Raw genomic sequence first — 19,472 nt, 5'->3', positions numbered from 1 at the left:
TTCAAGCCCAAACCAGATATACAGGGAAAAACTACTGTCCCCCCTACCTCTAGGTCATAACACATTAGCAGAGCTGCCAGAGCTCCTTTCAGTTGTATTGTCAAAGCAAGCAGAAAAGAAAATTCTGCTTCTATCCTGAAGTTGAGGCTAATGCAGCACGAGAAGATRGAAGAAAACCTCAAGAATGGAGGTCTAAAGAAAATGGTATTTACCCACAAACTCTTTTCAAAAGGTAGTTCTCAAAGATCAGAGCAAAGATGTTTTATACTTTATCTTTTTATCCTACCTCTGCCTCAGGAGACTTCAATTACCATTAAAACCAGTATCCATAGCACTACCATCTGCCTACTWAAGGAGCTCACCACTGAAAGCTTTTCTTAATTAGATCAAGAATCCAACAGGCTTGCATCCTGTCAGTATCTCAGGAGTCGCATGGGTGGCCATTCACATTTTTATTCCGCTTTCATATCTGAGTTCCAACACAAGTCTGTCCCTGGGATGTTTGAGTGCTGCATGCTGGAATCGAAACAGTTTCCTAGATGTACTGCTGGAGGCTCTGTACCCCTGGCAATCCTCTCTCAAACACAGGTGCAGCGTTTCTCCAGGACCCAGATACTCCACATGCCTTTCCATCTCCACACCTTCCCCTCACCTTAAGGTCTTGCTCCCCCTGCAGTGCATCCTGATCTCCCATCAGCAGGGAGAATCAACTGCTTATACCTAAAAAAATAAAAGATCAGGCTTTGGCCATCCAATTGCTCCCTCCCTAGAGGGATTGTGCTGTGCTACTGCCTTCGCGTTTGCCCTGCTGAGCAGCCAACTGTCCCTGCTACCAGGGGAGCTGTCATGCAGAAGCACTTCATCAGGCTGTTTCTTATGCCTTGCCCTAGAGGGTCATCTCCAATGAAAGAAGGGACAAAGTATCAAAGCTCTAACAGCCAGGAGCATCTTCTGAATAGCAGCCTGATATTGACAAAAATACTAAAACTCTACTTTTACACTGTGGATTGATGTCACTTAAGCCACTGGGACATTCTTCCTGGTCTTTGCACAGTCACGAAGAAAAACCTCAGCAGATCAACTATACTATTTACTAAGGTGAGCACAATATTATTAAGTGGGAGCCACTTATGTGCATGAAGGGACAGACACTTTCACCACAGTAGTTAGCCTAGGAAGCCTAACGCTTTTCCCTTTCCTGAATTTTATTTCAGCCCACAAAAGGGCGCAGTTTCAGGAACCAGTTCAAGGTCTCTCTGAAAACCCACCTGAAAAACAGTGAGAAGATCTAAAAATATGACCTCACATGTACTTCTTGACTTATCTCTGACTGCTGCCCTAAATAAGCTTGATATGAGATGAATGTTCCCTCCTCAGTAGTTCAGAGACATCAAGTAACTTCTAGCTAAGCGTGGGTAACTTTCCCAGAAGACTGTCTGAAGCTGGTCCTTAGAGGAGCAGTGGCAGCTGTGGAGTTTCCCACATGGACTGCAAAGTCAGTGCTCTAGCCCATGGCATCTGAGCTCCATAACCATGCAGCAGCACTGCAACAGTTCATCCAACGCTAACTGCACCGGATGCCAATCTTTCTGCTTTGGGCAGTTACATTGAGTGGCCAGGCTGTCACCGAGCTTCTCTAGGATAGATGCTCTGAAATGTGAATACCTCCAGAAAAGCTCAAGAGGACCTTGAGATTGGGACTTGTAGATAAGCAGAGGCTCTGTGATCATACAAAGGCCTGAGAAACTCACATTTCTCAAAATTCAGATCCCTTGCCTAGAAATGACAATAATGTTTCTGCTATCTTGCATTAAATTCTCAGCAAGACCTGAGAATATATCCTCAGGTTATTTGCTCAGGAATGATTAAGTTTTCAAATCAATCTACTGCTCTGTGAGGAAGCCAGCATCTTGCCATTTCCAGCAAGGAAGAGTCAGTGATATGAAGTGGTCCCTACATCCCTTTTTTATTTTTATTTTTTTTTTTTAACAGGAAATTTATTTTGGTTAATCATAGAGCATGTCAATGTCATGCAAGGAATCATGTCCAGCCCTTCCATGCTTACAGTCCAAATGGATAGACATCTCAAATAGCTATAAGGTTAGCATATTCCAGTTATGCATTAACACAATACTTCTGGTATTCTTCCATGGCCCTGCCATGCCAATACTGAAAGCCATGGTGAAATAAACATATTTTAGAAAGGTTTAGGAAACAGAATGCAGATCTAATTTGTCAAGTATGGCATCTAGCTGATGAAGATGGTAATACAAAAGKAAGAGGTCATCCTAGCTACTAGACTAGCAGGAAGTCAGCATGTCCAGTGTAACTAGATTTTAGCCAATAGTTTTGGCAAATCCTGCTGATGGCTTCCTCAACTGATTCTTTAGCAGCTAAGATGTGCATGGCACACAACACTTAATTTGATCATTTGATTTCCTTTCCTTGGGAGACTGCTTTCATCAGGGAAGTGACTGTCAAGACAACAAATTCAGCCTAGGCTGATCTAGGTTGGCAGGATTATCTAGCACAGGAAAAGATGACAACACAGCCACCAGCTATTTTTGCCAGGGGCACTGGAGCTAGATGGAACTAAACTAAATGCTACAAACTTCCAGAGAATGGAATATACCAGATAAATAAGATCAGAACAACTGCCATTAAAAATGTATTTTAAAGGAAGACAGACTAGAAAGCTCTAGCAACTAGTGTTTTTATTTTGCTGTATTTTAGCTCATTTTTTTCTTTCCTTCTGTCCTACTTACCAAGAGAATAAAAATAGGTTTTATTAACAGCTGAAACCTGAATCACTGTACTCTAGTCATAAATGATTCCATCCTCTGGGAGGTGATTTCAAATACTTGCATACGCATATATGGTAATGAGGATGTACAGTGAGAAGAGAAATTCATTGAAGTTCTAAGAAAATCAAAGACCTCTTGGAAGGAGCCTCAAGCAATTCTGTATGGAGTAGCAGAGTATTTCCTGGCAAGCATTCCTCCAGCAGGGACAGGGATTCTGCCTTCTATATTGGTGCTGAAGACATTAGTGGTGAAGAAAAGATTTGCTGTTCAGCCAAGGACCTCTGGCTCCATCAAACACCCTAAACCAGCTCAAGATGCTACCTGATACTGATTATGCTAAAAAGCAGTTACTCTCCCACAGTGTAACTGCTCATCGGACAGTGATGTAGAGAAGACGAATGTCCCTCCCTCACTCTGCCTTCATCACTGACATTAAAGCATAGGTTGGACTGGAATACTTCTAACAAAGCACCCTATTTGACCATTTATTCCCAAACAATTTCACTGCTGACTTCTGAGCAAACTGCACTGGAACAGCAAACAGCAATTTTCTTGGTACTAATAGATTGGTTACTTAGCAGCTAAAGGGGAGAAAAGGTTTCTGCAGATCTCAAAAGCACCACTTGCACAGAACACTGTTTCTGGAAGAGGTAGATTCCTCTATGAAGCACCTTTGCCACTCCCAGCAATTTGAAACAGACTRAAGGGAACAACAGCAGGGGAAAGAACATTTCCTACTGCTTTGCAAGCTTGTTGATAATGCTGTGAAGCACAGAAGCTCTAGGCACCAGTAGCAGCAGTATTAATAGTTAAACTGCCAGTTAAGAARTGGTATCCAGAAGGGTTGCTATAACCTACAGGGAGTTCAAACAGCAAGGGCCAAGCATTGAATGACAAAAATGAATCTAGGTAGACTAGGGCTTAATGAACCTGTCTGGTTTGCCGTTCCTAAGCTCAAACATTACCTTAAAGTCATCACTCTGCTGTTTTCAAGTTCTGATATAAGCGAGGTTAAAACAAGAATCAGCAAGCACAGCTGCAGCTTCCAAATACTTATGGCTAATTCACTTCCCATTCTAAGTCACRAATATTTCAGTTTGCTTGTTTTGGATATGAACAACTTTCTCAGACACCAGATGCCAAGTTGCAGGTCTCCATACTGCCACAAAGGATAGATTATGAATGATTTTCCACCTCGCATCACATCACTTAAGGGGCTTCAAGCTTGCTGGAAGGGCAAAATCACCAAACCAAAAAACTAGCAGCTTTCCAATTTCATTCAGCTATCCTCATGCAGACAGATGTGGAAGACACACAACAGTATGCCTGGGAAAGACAGCTTGGGCTAGTAATAAACATATAGTGCAGTCATTACTCCAACTCCTATAACATTAAGTCATATTCAGGTTCTTAAGTCAGATTCATCAAAAGCTAGAAATAATTAAGAAAGAGACAGTTTTCCCCTAGCTGATGCTAGACCCAGGTCACAGTTCAGACTCCTACACAAGAGAAGAGCAGTGTTCTGTGCACAGATGGAGGTACTGAATCCTTTAACACACCACACGTAAMTGCATCATGAAATTAATTTGCAAAATGTGGGTAGAAGAACTAGAGTTTCCTTCCAACGCGCCCGCCAGAGAAGTAAGCAAAATCCAGGTGCCTAAACAAGAAAGGAAAGGAGGAGAGTTTGTGCTTTTTCCCTCTCATCTTGCATTGAGGAGGGATTACTGCATGATACCACTGAYACAAGAGAGATGGGAAAAGCCTCTCAGTACACATGCTCCAACAGCAGTGAATGTAAATCCCTCATTCCTGGGAATCCAGGCACACAAGTCAACATGTATGCTTGGCATCTGCAAAGGGATCTACAGGGGTAACACAAAGGTAGATTCCAAGTGCTGCCATGCACAGGATTTGAACACCGAAAAGCATCCTCGGTGAGCACAAGTGTCTGGGAAGCTGGCACTACACCCTCCAGGGGGTCAGCAGGAGGCACTAGCCTGGAAGGCTAATTTGCATCTCCACCACTAAAAGGTGGAAGTGTCTCCCCTTTCTTGCTATAAACTCTTGGAACCGTATCTATGACTAAAGAAATTAAGTGTGACACTCTGGAGAAAGAATGCAAGATGGTTGCCTTGGAAACAAGGGGCAGAGGTAGAATTCTGCATCCACTTCATCACTTTAAGCACTGTAGCAGGGTCAGTGAATTAGTTACAAAACGCACTTTACGAGCGTTAAGCCCTTCAGCAAAACCACAAGGCAGAGAGGAGACAGCGAACAACTTATAGGGAGAAGGTAGCTGACTCCGTAGCTCTTGGCAGCACCTCTCTACTGCCCCCAAACCTAAGAGTACAAAATATTTGGGGAAATGACCAAGAAATGTTGGTTTCCCAGTAAGCATCCTCCTATCCAGCTCCCTGTGGGAAGAGCAGCTTTCAAGGCTCTTTCATTATAATTCAAGGGTCAGCTTCTGGCAGTTCATAACCTCCTCGATGACAGTCTGAGAGAGTTTTAATTTGTTGTAAATTGAAATGGAACAAATAAGTCTGCACTGTTCAAACTGACTAGGCTTGAAAAGCCTTTGAAAGCAGAGAATGGACTAAGAAAAGTGAGCTTGGTTCTACTGAATTATAACAAAATGCAGAAACATGGAATTGATGCCAGAATTTAGCTCTGGAGATGAAGAAAAGAGGAARGCAGCTGGCAGACGTAAAACTAAGCAGACTTCCTATAGAATTCTTCAAATGAGGCTGCTGCAATATGGGGGAAGAGGGGAAATAAAGAATTTGGGAGTAGCTGACAGACATATAGAGGAAGGAATGGCAGACTCAAATAGCTGAGGAATAACTATGTACTTTGCCATACCAGGCCTTCTCCGCCTGCARCATTTCTGTTGTTCACTGGAGCAATACTTACTACTTTCTCACTGTTTCACCTGATCTACCGATTAAGTCTTTTATCCTTGCCCCCACTACAAGAACAAGAAATATCATTCTATGGAAGATGAAACAAGAGTCGTTTATCTGACTTGCATGCAGCAGAGCCGGGAATGGATCCCGAGCTCCAGGCTCCACAGCTGTGGAACACCTGCTTACTGATGCTTCCCGTGGCAGGGCATCGCCCTTCACCACGGGACAGGAACACAACCCCTCCTCGCAACACTGACACAAGCCTGGTTCTAGCATCTGTTTGGCTCCAACACAAAGAGCACTGCCCAGGACAGTAAGACTGATCCTGCTGATTTCTCAGTGCACTGTGAGAACCAAGACTTCCCATATGAGCAAGTCACCAGTAACATCAGCTCAAAAACATACAGAAACTTCTAGCAGTACAGAAAGGCACCAAGCAGTTCCAGTTTGAGCCAGGTTCTATATCTATTGCAGTATGCCAATCTGGGGAAGTTACCTGATATTTCTATAATCTAGTATCCATGTCTCAACACACGGAGGAGTGTGGAGAAACCTGAAATCATTAATAACTGCCCCCACCTCCATTAATCTAAAGGGTCTAGAAAATCAAGTCTCTTGCTAAAACACTCTCAAAAAAGCCCTCTAACAATATCTGGACGGCTAYCTGCAGTCCCTTTAACTGCTTTGTTCAGTTTTAAATAAATCAGAGTCAAGTTAAAAGTAAGGACAAAGCTTCTCTATTTAGAGAAAAGCCAAAAGAGTTGAACACTGGATTCTCTAGCACAATGCTCCTCCACAAGCAGGAGATGGACAGACCTATCCAAAGCCCCAGGCTGCGAGCTCTGCTGTGCTTGATSTAATTATTAGGATGCCGCAGCAGGAGGAAGGAGGCAATTACTAATAGGGGAGAAAAGCCTGTTAAGAAGCACTGGCTAAGCTCACAGAAAACTAATAAGAGACTAAGCCTTGGAAACACTTCTGTACTGGCAGGTAGAGTCTCTCTTCAACCCCTTTCTTGGTGCTTTGATGTTAAAAGCCACACCACTAGCAGCCATACCCAATTAGAAAGAAAGCAGTGGCTATATACCATGGGACATTTATGACTGCTCTCCATTCTAGAATCATGCTCTAGTTTTTCCTACTCTCTAACTACACGCAGGGTCTCTAGAGAAATCTCTCTGCTTCCAGCTGGGCAAGAACTGATGCAAAAGCTCATTGCCACATGGGAGAAACAAAAAGAAAGGTGCTCTTGTAAAGCAAATGTCTGCTCCTATCACCTCCCAGACCCAGTGAAACAACCAACGCACTGTGTTTGACTACTATTAAAAAAGTCAGCACGACTGCTTAACTAATTGACCAGGCAGCTAAGATCTGTGCTCTCCCAGCTTTGATCTCAGTTCAGGTAGGTTGAAGTTCTGTCTCTGTACCATGCTAGTTCAAGCCTGTCTGGCTTTTGTTCTGTGGCTCCTGTGGATGCCTCCCATGCCATAACATCTACCAGGGATCATCATTTGACAGCACTTTTTTTTTTTTTTTTTTTTTTTTTTTTTTTTNAAGGGGGAAAAAAAAAGACAGGACAAGAAAACAGTGCTCTTCCTGCCTGCAGGCAGCACAAGCAAAGCAGAAAAAAAAAGACAGGACAAGAAAACAGTGCTCTTCCTGCCTGCAGGCAGCACAAGCAAAGCAGGCCCATCACCTTACAGGATTAAAAAAAAAAAAAAAAATTCCCCAAAGCTTTCTGGGCAAGCTTGTAGGCAGAACCTCTGCCGAGCAGCTGCAGTCCAGCAGGCAGCTCTGCATGTCCTCAGAAGCACTTCCTATTCAAATAGGAGATAAGCTAATGCAGCCTCTGTGCTGAAGCATCCTTATAATGCTTTTTGTTCTTGTACTTTCATCYGCCCAGGAAATCTCTGCTCAGAGGCAGCATGTTCAAACAGATCCTTAAAAAAAACCCCAAAAAACAACAACAAAAAAACACCCTCAGAGATAATGGGGGGCCTTTCCTCCCTCTGACAATGGCAAGGATAAAGGGAGAGGATGTGGGAGAGGGAGCAGTATGACATTAAAGAGATGAAGAAAAAAACTTCTCATTGTCCTAGAAGACTTCTCCACATACTGGTTCCACATGGAGCAAATACCAAGGGATTTCTCTCAGACTGTCCAGAAAGAAAAACCCTAAAAATGTTTTTAAAAAATCCTACTTCAATAACCCACTCTTAAAGGAATTCCTGTTCTTCTGTTCCATTAGTACTAGCTGACCTCTGAAACAAAGTTATCCAGAACCCTTAATTATCAAGAACCAGTCACACCAGAAACATATTTTCAACATATTCATTATTTACCAGTTAGCAATTCAAATGTTTTAACCGGATGCTCTAATAGAAGACTTTAGAAAAAAAAAAAAAAAAAAAAAAAAAAAAAAGCCAAGCAGAGGCTGCCAGAGCTCCAGCAGAGCTGGAGGAAGGGTATCTAGTGACTTCCATGTGTCTGCTGTCAAAAGGAAAAATGAGTGAGAGCAATAGCACAGGTACATTAGCATAAGAAGCAGAAAGAGAATGACTAATAGGAAGAAGCTGAACACTCACTTGTGCTGCCTTATCTGCTGTATTGAAAATCTCTTGGCTGGGTCGTATTCAAGCATCCCTGAAAAGAAGGAAAAAAAAGTCCAGGTGTGATCACAGATGCTCTCAGCCAAGTTGAAGACAGGAAGCATAAAGCTCTGCCCTGCCCCCCTCCCCTCCAACAGTGCCGGGGGGGTAGCCAGCCCTTGTGGCAGCTTCAGGAGCCTTTACCTCCAGGAAGAATCTGCTGCATCCACCAACAGGACAGAAATTCCAGTACAAAATCCCAATTGCACTGGTGACCATCTGAGCAGAGAACAAGTCTGYTCCTCACTTTCCCCATCTGACAAGTGAATAAGATGCTCTCTTCCTTCACACTGCAGGGACAGAGGCTTGTACAGCCCTGGGTACAGCCAGGTACCCAAGCATGTCTCCAGGCAAAGAAAAAGACTTCTCTCACTTCACAGATAATGCTATTCAACTTTCTCAATGCAGGAGTCAAGGCCTTGGGCATGGCATATATCCAGCTGCTCCGCATCTCAGAAACTCCTTTCTAGTGAAACTATTTGGAAAGTACAACTGAAGGAGAATTAAGAAAAAAAATCCTAGTGCCCACCTTTTTGCTCTAGAATTCTGAATTCTGTCATCAGCTGCTAAAAATTGGGATAGGAGAGAAAAAAAAGAGGAGAAAACAAAATAAAGTGGCTTATCTATATTCTCTCATCAGACTGTCTAGGATAGAGGAAGGTGGACTGYTCAAAAAAACAGATGAGATGCTCACTCTGCTCCACTGGCTTTAAAAATCTTCACAATTCAGATAAACTAGGACATCTTGCCCTATTCTTCAGAAACTAGTCAATGGGATCTAACAAGTCTTATTTAGCCAAGATATCCTCCAAAGAAACTTCCAAGCATGTATTCCTCTACTGAATGTTAACAGAGTCTGGCTGCTGTATCCTACAGCAGTTTTGCTGTTATTGGATGATAACTCCCTGCTGTTGAAGCACTAACAATGTTGAGTCTAGTAGAGGCAGCACGAAGAACAAGGATTTGGAAAGAGGTAAGAGGGTGAGAGAACAGGAAGACATTGTCTCCGGCAACTGGAAGAGAAGGCAGGCAAGGGAGCAGAACRCAACTATCAAATAGGATTAAAAGAAAGTCAGGGCAAGGAATAACCAGTGCAGAATGCTTGGGAGAGACAGTGTAAGTGCATAGTGAAAAGAGAAGGACAGAAAATATCTTTCTATGCACTCTTGGGAAAAAAAAGRCTGAAAAAAAGATGCTATAGCTCAAAAAAAGATGTTGCAAAGCCTGGAAGATGAGTTTATGCAGTACAGTTGAACAAAGTTATTAGAAGAAATAAAACAGCAACAGCATATATGATAGCAAAAGCAGATCCAGAATGATATCTTCCTTGTCAGGTCAGTTTACATTATATTACTAAGAGTAATGACCAGGACTATAGTGAAAACAGAAAGCCTCTGTTGTGCACCCCTCTAGATACATTTATGCCAGATTTGGTTGCTCCAAATACGTGCACACTTAGGAAAAGAGTGTATGAGACTTTTTTTTTTTTTTTTTTTTTTGGTCCTTAAAACCAATTACACCTTTTCAGCCAGTAGACATTCTTTTGGGTCAGTTTTGGCCTAACAAGGAGACAAAAGTCTACAACCTGCTCCTAAAACTAAGAAGCTGAGTCTCAGTTCTGAGTTTAAGAGCAGTCAAACACCTTAAGGCACTCTTGGCTCCCAAAGCAGCCACTTCTGGAGAGGATGTGAAAAGGTTAGTAAAACGCACAGTAAAAACCTGATCTCCTGCTTCACAGAAAGTTAATGGAATTTTAGAAAATTCACAAACAGGCAACCAATCCCATTGCCATATCTGACATGTCTAAAAAGAATTAAAGCTTATAGAACWTGGGCAAGAAAAGGTACAGAGTGGAAGGACTAAATTTATTTTCCCCTCATAAACCAAAACACAGTTTATCATAGCAATTTTAAAAGGTATATGGGGTGACTGCTGATCCATAGGAGCATTATGTTACTGTGAAGTTAAAAAACACATCGTAAGTCTCCTCCAGGTCAGAGAGGCTCATGTGCATCACAAGTATCTAGCCACAGGAGCTCAAGCCACTAGAGTCAGAGTTTGAGGTTTCTGACAGTGTATCAGAAATCTATACTTGCTTGCCTTGCTGACCACCACCACATGGCTCTGCTAGAGCTATATGACTGAGCTACATGGGAGCTACAGTCATAGCTTGCTACTCAAGAGCCCAAACTCTACCTTGTAAGGGGCATTTTCTCCCATGAATAGCCTAAAGCCATACAGCCAAATAAACAGAATCCCAGGGTGCAGCCACATACAACAACTGGGAGAGCGTGGCAGGAGGCTATTAATGCTAGTGACAGCGCTGAAAGGTAAACAGTTGTCCTGCCAAGTCTGCTACTGAGGAACACCACTGAAGCATATTTTGAGATGGTGTCACAGGAGAGGTGAGAGATGGGGAAGATTTTGAACAACCTTGAGCAGAGAAGGGATTTGATCCTGAGTATCCCTGGCCTGCAAAGCACTGCAACACTCTGCATTACATCATCTAGTTGCTCTGGCAGGTCTAATCCAAGTCATTTACTCATGTTAGCATTGTTGTGCTCTGTGATAGCAGTAGCTAGAGAAAACCTCTGTCTTGATGAGTACTATGAACTCACTGTTTTATCTACAGTCAAAAAACATATCAGGAACATAGCCTTTATCAGGGGACTTTTGCCACAATGAAGCTCCTTGCAACAGGTATTCCTCATTTTCTATATTCCAACATGTCTGTAAGAGTCTCTACCCTATCTTACAGAAAAGAAATTGGAAAGTGGTTCAAAGAAAAAAATCCCACATCTAATTAAATGTCCTATTAGTAAGATTAGACAGCAACTCACAGCTGAACTGCCCAACTTTTCTTAAAAAAAAAAAAAACACAGTACTACAGCAGAGAGCTTTTGCATTAAGTCTAGGCGATGGGCATCAAAACTAGTACTGGCTAGGTTATCTTATTAATGCAATCGGAAACAGGTAGGTCAGGAAAGCACCTCTGCATTAGACTTTGTCTGTTTAAGATCACATTTCAGGAAGGTGCACTTAAAGCATTTACCAGATGAAATAGTATGAGCAGAGGATAAGGTTCTAAGGCAAATTATTAAAAGGGGAACAACAGTACCAGCTACAAATAGCTATGGTGCAGCAGAGATTTGCTTTGTTCTCAGACAAGCAATTAAAAAGGCACAAAGAAGGTACTGAACAAAAAGATGTACTTTCAGTAACAGGATTGTGTTTTGGGCAATGCCTGCAGGAAAATGGGAAAACCAATCACTGAAAATGTACATTCATGTATTCAGCTGTATGACTCACTCATGGCAGTTCTGTGGCTGAAGTCCTGTACCGAAAAGAGACTTCATAAAGACAAAACATCATGTACTATTCACCAGTCAAGTCATCTAAGAGTGTCTGCCCACAGTAACCACACATACCCTCTACCATTTACGGTAAAGATTTCCATGCAGTTTATCTGGGAGTAGAGATGAGACACGCTGCAACAGTGAGATTCTTCAGAAGGATGCCTAACTCACAAACTCCACTCCCATGGTATTTCAGAAGGATTCACTGTGCCCATACATGGGATATTATGCCCATTACCGTACTTTGGCAGTCTCAATCCCCTTTCAAATTATGTCAAGTGGCAATCGAGAAACTGGAGACCACAAATCTGCCTTGAGCTCCCATCACAGACTCCAGCCCACATGCTTTCATCGTCCTGAACCTAGTCTATCATATATATGGTAAAATACCTAATTTTTAGCACACAGCACAACCTTAGGTATGGCTTTACAAGAGGCAGGAATAAATCTCTTAACCCAATGAATGAACTCAATCTGCATTTCATATCAGTGTCCAATTACAGATAGCACTGAAAACAACTGATACGAAGCAAACTAAGTCCAATCTGTAAAATGAAGCAGCAAGTTCTCCTTCTCCTTCATCCTCTACAAGCATAACTAAGTATTTTGACTTGAAACCACCCTCTGCAGGCAAATAGAGAGTTTGATCAAATACAAGTCAGAAAACTTCCTGGGTTGTAGACATCAGTGCTGACTAATGGCTCTGGGTCTTCCCTGCCACTGCAGTATTAAAATATCCCACTGTCATCAGGGTACACATTCCCCCACCATCCCCATAATGGAAGATCATGGCAGTTTATATATAATGAGAAAACAAGATGCTGAGAAATTGAGCAACTTGTCCCAGGTCAAAAAATAAGTCTGTACCAGAGCCTAGAAGTAAATCCAGATGTCCAACACATACTTCAGAATCAAAGCTTTCTCTTTCAGTAAAAGTGCATTAAAAAGAGGAGGAAGAAAAGCTGACTTTATTTCTGGACAAGAAAAATGTATAAAGTGCATGAGTTGACAAGTCACACACAGATGGTGACAGCAGAACCTTAAGGCTATTTGTAAATGCTTCCACTCTGACACATCTTTACTGGCTATACACACAGAAGCCAGAACTGTACTCTAGCCTTCTTATTTCCATCACTAAAGAGCATAAATAAAGCTTTATTCCTGATCAGGGAGACAAAAAGAGGAGCAGTATCTCAACTAATCTGCTGAAATGCACCATCATACAAGTCTCTTAAAAGTTAAATAGCATCAAATCTTTAAGTTCTTTAAACTGTTTCCTCTGGAAAGAGGGACAAAGTAGTAAAAGTAAGCTCAAGGGGAAAAAGTATGAAAAACAGCTTAAAAAGTAGTCAAAAGGAGAACAGAAAGCTTTAAAAAGTATGTTCTAGGTTTGCTTCACAGCTGAATTGGCACTATGGTCAACATAGCACTTATAGCCAGAGAGGAAACAAGCACTTTACAACATACTGAATCCTTCCTTACAATAAAAACAGAACAAATGCTTGCAGCACTGTAGAGTGCAGCAGAGTCTTTTAAAAGCAATGCAAAGGCAAAACAATGTCTCTAGTGAGACAGAGCTGAGGGTGTCTACATTGCTCATATAAAAGCATCAGACAACCATTGACAATATCTGGTCTGCAGGCTTTTGATTCAGTTTCAACCAATCACAGAAGTAGTAGGCACCTACTAGGAAATGCAGATGTTCTGGAGAATAAAAAAAAGGAAATAAAATACACAGTTTTTGTCACTATAGCTACCTAGTATCACCACTGCAAGGCTCAGTCCTGGTTGTCAATATATGCCTTGCTGTCAGCTGGTCTGTGGAGGTACTTAGACCCCCACAGAGTTAAGGGGGTTGGGGAAATCCCACYCTACCATTTGCCTCAGGTCCACTGGGTACTCTAATATCTAGAGGGAAGTGTGCCAAACCAAACAAGGAGAGTGTCAGGAGTTTTTGCCAGCTTTTAGCATGTAACAGATACAAGCAATAAGAGGAAGGGTGGGAGAATGTTCTCAGATGGAACTGAGGGAACAGGAGGAACGTAAAATGAGTCCTCAGACCCTCTCACTGCCCTGGGAGAAACAGTCAAGTTGATAGACACAGACACCTCCAGCCAAGCAAGCTCCTCTGTCCTTTCAAATGCACTCTGACTTGCATCTCTGTAGTCTCCAAACAGAGGGGATGAAGACAGACAGCAGCTAAGATGAAGGAAGTAAAACAGGCTGGAAAAGGTAGTTTTGGGCATAAAAAGTACTCAAGGGCAAGACTTATTTAAAATGAGGCAGAAAGAAGTAGGAAGCTGCCTGACTCCAGGTTTCATCCAGGGATGGGAAAAGAACTAAAGGGAGATATTCTTCTAACGAATCATAGGGTTTTTCTTTTCTTGTCCTCAGAATATTGATAGCTTCAAACAATTGCTACGTTTCCCCAGGGTCAGTAGTAAGCACAGTAGAGAGGCTTATCACAAACCTCAAATGCTTTCGCTGGATGCTTTAGGAGACTGGCTGCCAGTCTAGATGGACCACTGGATTTACTCCATTTGAACAATTTCCAAGCTCATATGGAAAACTCGTATGTTTTGAGTTAGTATTTACAAGCCAAACACCACATGTAGATTAGAACAGTGTTCCCTGGGGCATATGCATATGATATGAAACACACATCAGTCAGAAATGCAGGGCCTTAAGCAGCAGCCACATTAGCTTCAGAAAAACGGCCAAGATACCAGCTGTGCTGAGCGCAATTTGTAGCTATGCCTTATGCAATGTTTTCTGAAAGCTGTTAAAGCGACTTAATGCTTTTGAAAACATACAGAAAAACAACTAACTTCTTAATCAAAATGGAGCCAGATAGGCTAACATACTCTCAGATGTCCAGGAAGGCGTGGGGGCCCACCACCGCCGAGGGAGGGAGGCAGGGAAGGGGCGGCGGGGGCCGGGGGGAGCCCCAGCGGCCCCGCGGCCGCGGGCAGACTCCGGACGGATAGCACCACCTGCCGCCGCAGCCGGGGGGCACAGCCAAGCGCGGCGAGGACCCGCGTCCTCAGCAAAGCGCCTGCTCCTTGCCCTCAGCAGAGGTGAAGGCAACCCAGGGCATGAGACCCACCACCCCAGGCTAGAGCTGCAGCTCCCTGCAGCCATSCACGCAGAAGCCGGGAACCCCTTGACAATGCAGTCTTCCCTGCACAATTAAAACAGCTGCAATTTATAGCATAAACTATAGCTACAAAATGCTTCAAAACTGTTAAAATTGAGTAGCCACAAACAGCAACAGCACTGTAATCAGGTCAGAGACACAGCATAGTAAGACTATCCTCTGGTTTAGCAACAGGACACAAGCATCATAAGCAGGCCCAGTGGCGTTGCTGACAGGAAGCTGACTCAGTTTCTTTATAGTGCTCCAAAGCTCTTCCCCCACACTTTTACCTCCTAACTACTTCTACTAGAACTACTTGTAGTAGAAGAACCAGAAAAAACTTGAAACAAGACTAAAGCCTCATTTTGTATTTGTAGTTTGCGATCTTTCTCAACAGCTGAAGACAATGCTGAGGCCTGGGAAGTATCAGAGCAGCCTGGCTGCTTCACTGCTGATGGGCTGGTAGGCACTCTGGTCTCAGGTCAAGATCTCCCAAGTGCTAGGATCACATCGCATCTGTGACCACATAGGCATCACCAAGTTAGCTGCTATACRGAGCATAACTGCTTCCCCAATTTTTAAGATACAAGCAGAGATACTGTTCAACATCAAATCTCAAGCAATTGCAACAAGTGACTGAACAAGGCCAAAAAAAACCCACACCTCTTACCCAAACAACAAAAAGAATCTCTCCTACCTAGCAAGTGCTATTCTTGCTTCTACTGCACTAGTCATTTTGTTTCAGTCTCCTTGCAACAAAAAACTGGGGTTGGGGAGCGAAAATGGGCAGACTGAGGCAAATAAACTGAGACTAGAGACCAATGAGGAATGACAGCAGAACCTGAGTATTCAGTATTTTGCTTTAAAGAAGGCTTGGGTAAAGACTTTAATCCTGAGTGTTCTCACTTGCAAGACTCGCATCAATGCTATGATGCTGTTTTAAATTTAACCTCTGAGTTTTGCCTTTAGGTTTAAAAGCTTCAGAGAAGAAATTATGCAAGAAATGATTCTATAAAGAATAGCAACTGAAACCCATCAAGTGTTTAGTGTATCTCAGGAAAATAATTAGAACACTAGAGAGCCTTTGAAGTCTTACCATAAGCTTCGTAAGTCAACCTCCCTTTCTAATAGGATCCCATATCTTCATAGAAGAAAGGTCTTCCCCAGTGTTATGCAAACTGAGCATTTGTTGCATCTATAKATTTTACCCAATCTTGTATTTAAAGTCAGTTGAAAGACTCACCTCTCAGTAAGTCTGAGAGTGGAGGACCACAATCCTCTGGAATTGTGTAGTCACCTTTCCCGATGTTTTCAAATAACTTATAGATATTATCCCCTTCAAAAGGGTAAAGACCCGTTGTAATGTTGTATCTGTAAAGGCAGAAGGAGAAGCTGTATGAGGAAAAAGCACACAACACAGGTGCTCAGTTCTTAAAGTGATGAGATAAACCAAAAGGAAACTCAAAGACGAGAATTTGACTGTATCCAGAATGCTTCTTAACTTAGTTTTCCTTTATCACAGCCTCTTCAGTCATGTGTGTGTCAAAACCACGAAGGCATTTCCCTGACAGGCTGAGACAGAAGAAACCTAAAAACAAATACTGGAGATACTCTGCTACTGTAACAAGGGAAGCCATAAAGTGCTTGTGTCCCAGACACTGAGAAATAGCTGGTATAAACTTACTCACAAGGAGCTATGACTATTTTCTTCCTAATTCTAAATACTCACTGAGTAATATTTACCTGTTGGGGGTGAGATGGTTGGGGGGGATACACCAAAACACAAAGTCAGACACACACACACATCCTCCTCCATATGCCCACATCCACCAGATAGCACAAGTTTAAACTACTTGAGGGCTTTAATTTCTTATTGTGAATCCCGAATGTTGCATAGACACTTACAGTGTGACCCCTGCTGACCAGATGTCTACTTTAAAGCCTGAAAAGGTATCAAGGCCATTGGCAATTTCTGGTGGTTGGAATGCTGGCGACCCTTGGCTCGTTCTGCATGTGTCATCCTCTGCAAATGGATGTAAYGCCTGCAACAAAAGAAATCAATTACTTTTGAACTCAAGACACACAAATTATAGCTGTTAGAAAAGATTCACCTGAGAAAAGGGAGAAAACTCTGCTACTGAACATCTACTTATTAAGTACATGAATATGCCACTGTAACAATGGCATGTCATCAGTGACGCTTCCCTGCACCACTCCTGGCTAAGATAGTCTTATAATTCTCATTGTATGAGTGCTATGTAGTTAAGTATAACTTCACCACAGTTTTGGATTTTGAGGTGTCTAAGATGGATATCTTCCTCTATATGCTTCCTGGGGAGAAGTTCTGTGCTGTTTTCAACAATAAGACAAAAATGTTTTGCTGAATATTCAATGTTACAAAAGTCATTCTAGAGTCATATCAAGTGTAAAAGAAAACAAAAGCCTAGTATAAACACACCATAGATCAATTATATCACAAAGGTGACCTAATTCAAGAATGTCATACTTCCTACATTCTTGACTTCGCTGCAGTTTTCACATACCTCTGCTACGCCTAAATCAGATATTTTTAGTGTCCCATTGGTTGTTAGCAGGAGGTTCCCTGGTTTTATATCCTTGTGGACAATCCCTTGGCTGTGCAAATATTCTAAGCCATCTATAAGCTGACAAAAGTACCTGCAAAGAAAAAGAAATCAAGCACTTCCAGAAACTAAGACTCTCAATGAACTATGAATAATACATGAGAGCAGTGTTATTGCATACAGTTTGGAAATACATTAACCTTTAAGGCTGAGGAACTTGAAATTGAACTGTGGTGTGTATGTAGTAAGTAGTACTCAATAAGCTTCTGGCAAACTAGTCATAAGTTACATGCTAGAGCTCTGCACCAGTGTGCTAACCACTTGGGACTCTAGGCTCTTCTACACCAAAGTACTCTTTTCAAATCTACATATTTTGTAAGCTCAGAGCACTAAGCTGGCACAGATCTGACAGCTCAGGCAGACCATTTCTTTAGTCTAGTAAAAGATGCACTTCCAGTGGCATAGCTTGCTCTACTAGGAGGTGAAAGTTTTCTTCGGCTGTAGAAAGGAGTGTTTTGCTGGTACAGCTTACTGACTGGCCAAGGCTAACAGACATGGTCAAAGGCTATGGACAGGTCATTACTATAGCGTAACAAGCATTATCTATTGACAGTCTGATAATAATTGAGCATGCACATGCTTTATCTCATGGTAGTCAGAAAAATTATTTGACTTAATGTACACATATTTCACTTCGACACCTTGTATTCAAGAACATACAAATGTATAATTACTACAAATTTGCTGGTTAGCACCAATTTGTTAAATATAACAACCTTTGTATATCTCTATCCAGAATATTAAGGTTCCTTTAGTTGCACAGTGAAAGGGTCTAAGGATCAGCCTATCTACTGCCTAAACAAGCTAGCAGATCATGCTAGATATTACTGATCCTTAATCCCACTCAAAGACCTTTAATCTCTTTTCTGATACTGAACTGTATAGCTTGCCTCCATTTAAACAGGGCAAGTCCTCCAGAGATTCTTCCACTGCACCCATCTCAGACGAACAGCAGAGCTGCAGTAAAGGGTTAAGAAGGGTCCCTGTGTGTCTCATGCACCAAAACAAAAGTGACAAAGACAACTGCACAGAATGATGCTTTTGTTTCCCAGAATCCCTGGTGGCTCTTCCTGCTACCATTCCATTAGTTTCATTTTTTTTTCCTGTGGATGGTAAGTGATACAGTTTTTATACAAAGCAAGTTTTACTTTAAAACACAGCCAGCAGACTAAGTGACAGAGTAGAACATACTCTTGAATTCAATAGAGGTAGCAGTGGTGAGAGACTGATGCAGTTTAAGAAACAAAACTGCACTTACCCGTGAGCCTGAAAAACTGGAAACCTCTTTTCTGGGACACTGTCCAGCATTTCCTGCATCCCACACACACAGTACTCCATGACCATATACGTGAAGACAGAGTTAAGGAAGCTTCAAGGTTAAACATCTTTCAGGCACCTGTTTCAAGATGACTGCAGCCCTGTTTCAGTGCAACTGGAGAGCTGCTGCATAGGTAGTTCTGTTACTGGGTATATACACATTATTGAGAAGTAGCACCTGGGCTGTGCTGCACCTTCCGAGGAAGAACAGGAAGGAGGCAAAGAATCCAGAAGAATGTTTTTCTGCTTTATCATCAGCAGTAACTCAGCTGTCAGATCTGAAACAGGATATGACCTCAACAGAAATCAAGTTTGAGAGTATACGTGCATGAAAAAAAACGTGATAATGCTCTAGAAGAGACCAGAAAAGTTAGGAAGCCACTGGCAGAAGAGCTTTGGATTGCATGGGACTTCCCAAAATCCTCCTCTGTCAGTCACTGAACTTTTGATTAGCTCTTCATATCTTCCATGACCCCATGTGCTAAGGTAGAAGACATTCATCAATTTCCCATGTCACAGCAATAGCATCCATCACTTTTTTGGCAGTAAGATTTTGTATTGGGGACAATGTTACCTTATAAATCAGTAGAAGCAGCAAAACTTGCAGAAAGAGCTCCCAAATTTCACTCCTACCATTTTTAACTCCCGAAGAAATATGTG

At 42.2% G+C, this 19,472-nt stretch overlaps 1 protein-coding gene across 1 annotated transcript in view; it reads right to left on the bottom strand.

The window, feature by feature from the left end:
• Nucleotides 1–19,472, bottom strand: part of STK11 (serine/threonine kinase 11) — a 47,771-nt gene that overhangs the window by 12,392 nt on the left and 15,907 nt on the right. Inside the window, exons 3-7 of the mRNA XM_085311471.1 lie at nt 18,754–18,843; nt 17,397–17,529; nt 16,759–16,895; nt 16,097–16,224; nt 8,299–8,356 (exon numbers count right to left, since the gene is read on the bottom strand). Of these exons, the coding sequence (XP_085167597.1) occupies nt 8,299–8,356; nt 16,097–16,224; nt 16,759–16,895; nt 17,397–17,529; nt 18,754–18,843 (546 nt within the window). The remainder of the gene's footprint in view (nt 1–8,298; nt 8,357–16,096; nt 16,225–16,758; nt 16,896–17,396; nt 17,530–18,753; nt 18,844–19,472) is intronic.

Source organism: Rhea americana, unplaced genomic scaffold (assembly GCF_003343005.1).
Source record: "Rhea americana isolate MKP2758 unplaced genomic scaffold, rheAme1 scaffold_341, whole genome shotgun sequence".
NCBI lineage: Eukaryota > Metazoa > Chordata > Aves > Rheiformes > Rheidae > Rhea > Rhea americana.
The sequence above is the reverse complement of the archived record's forward strand: the minus strand, read 5'-3'. Positions and strand labels throughout refer to the sequence as shown.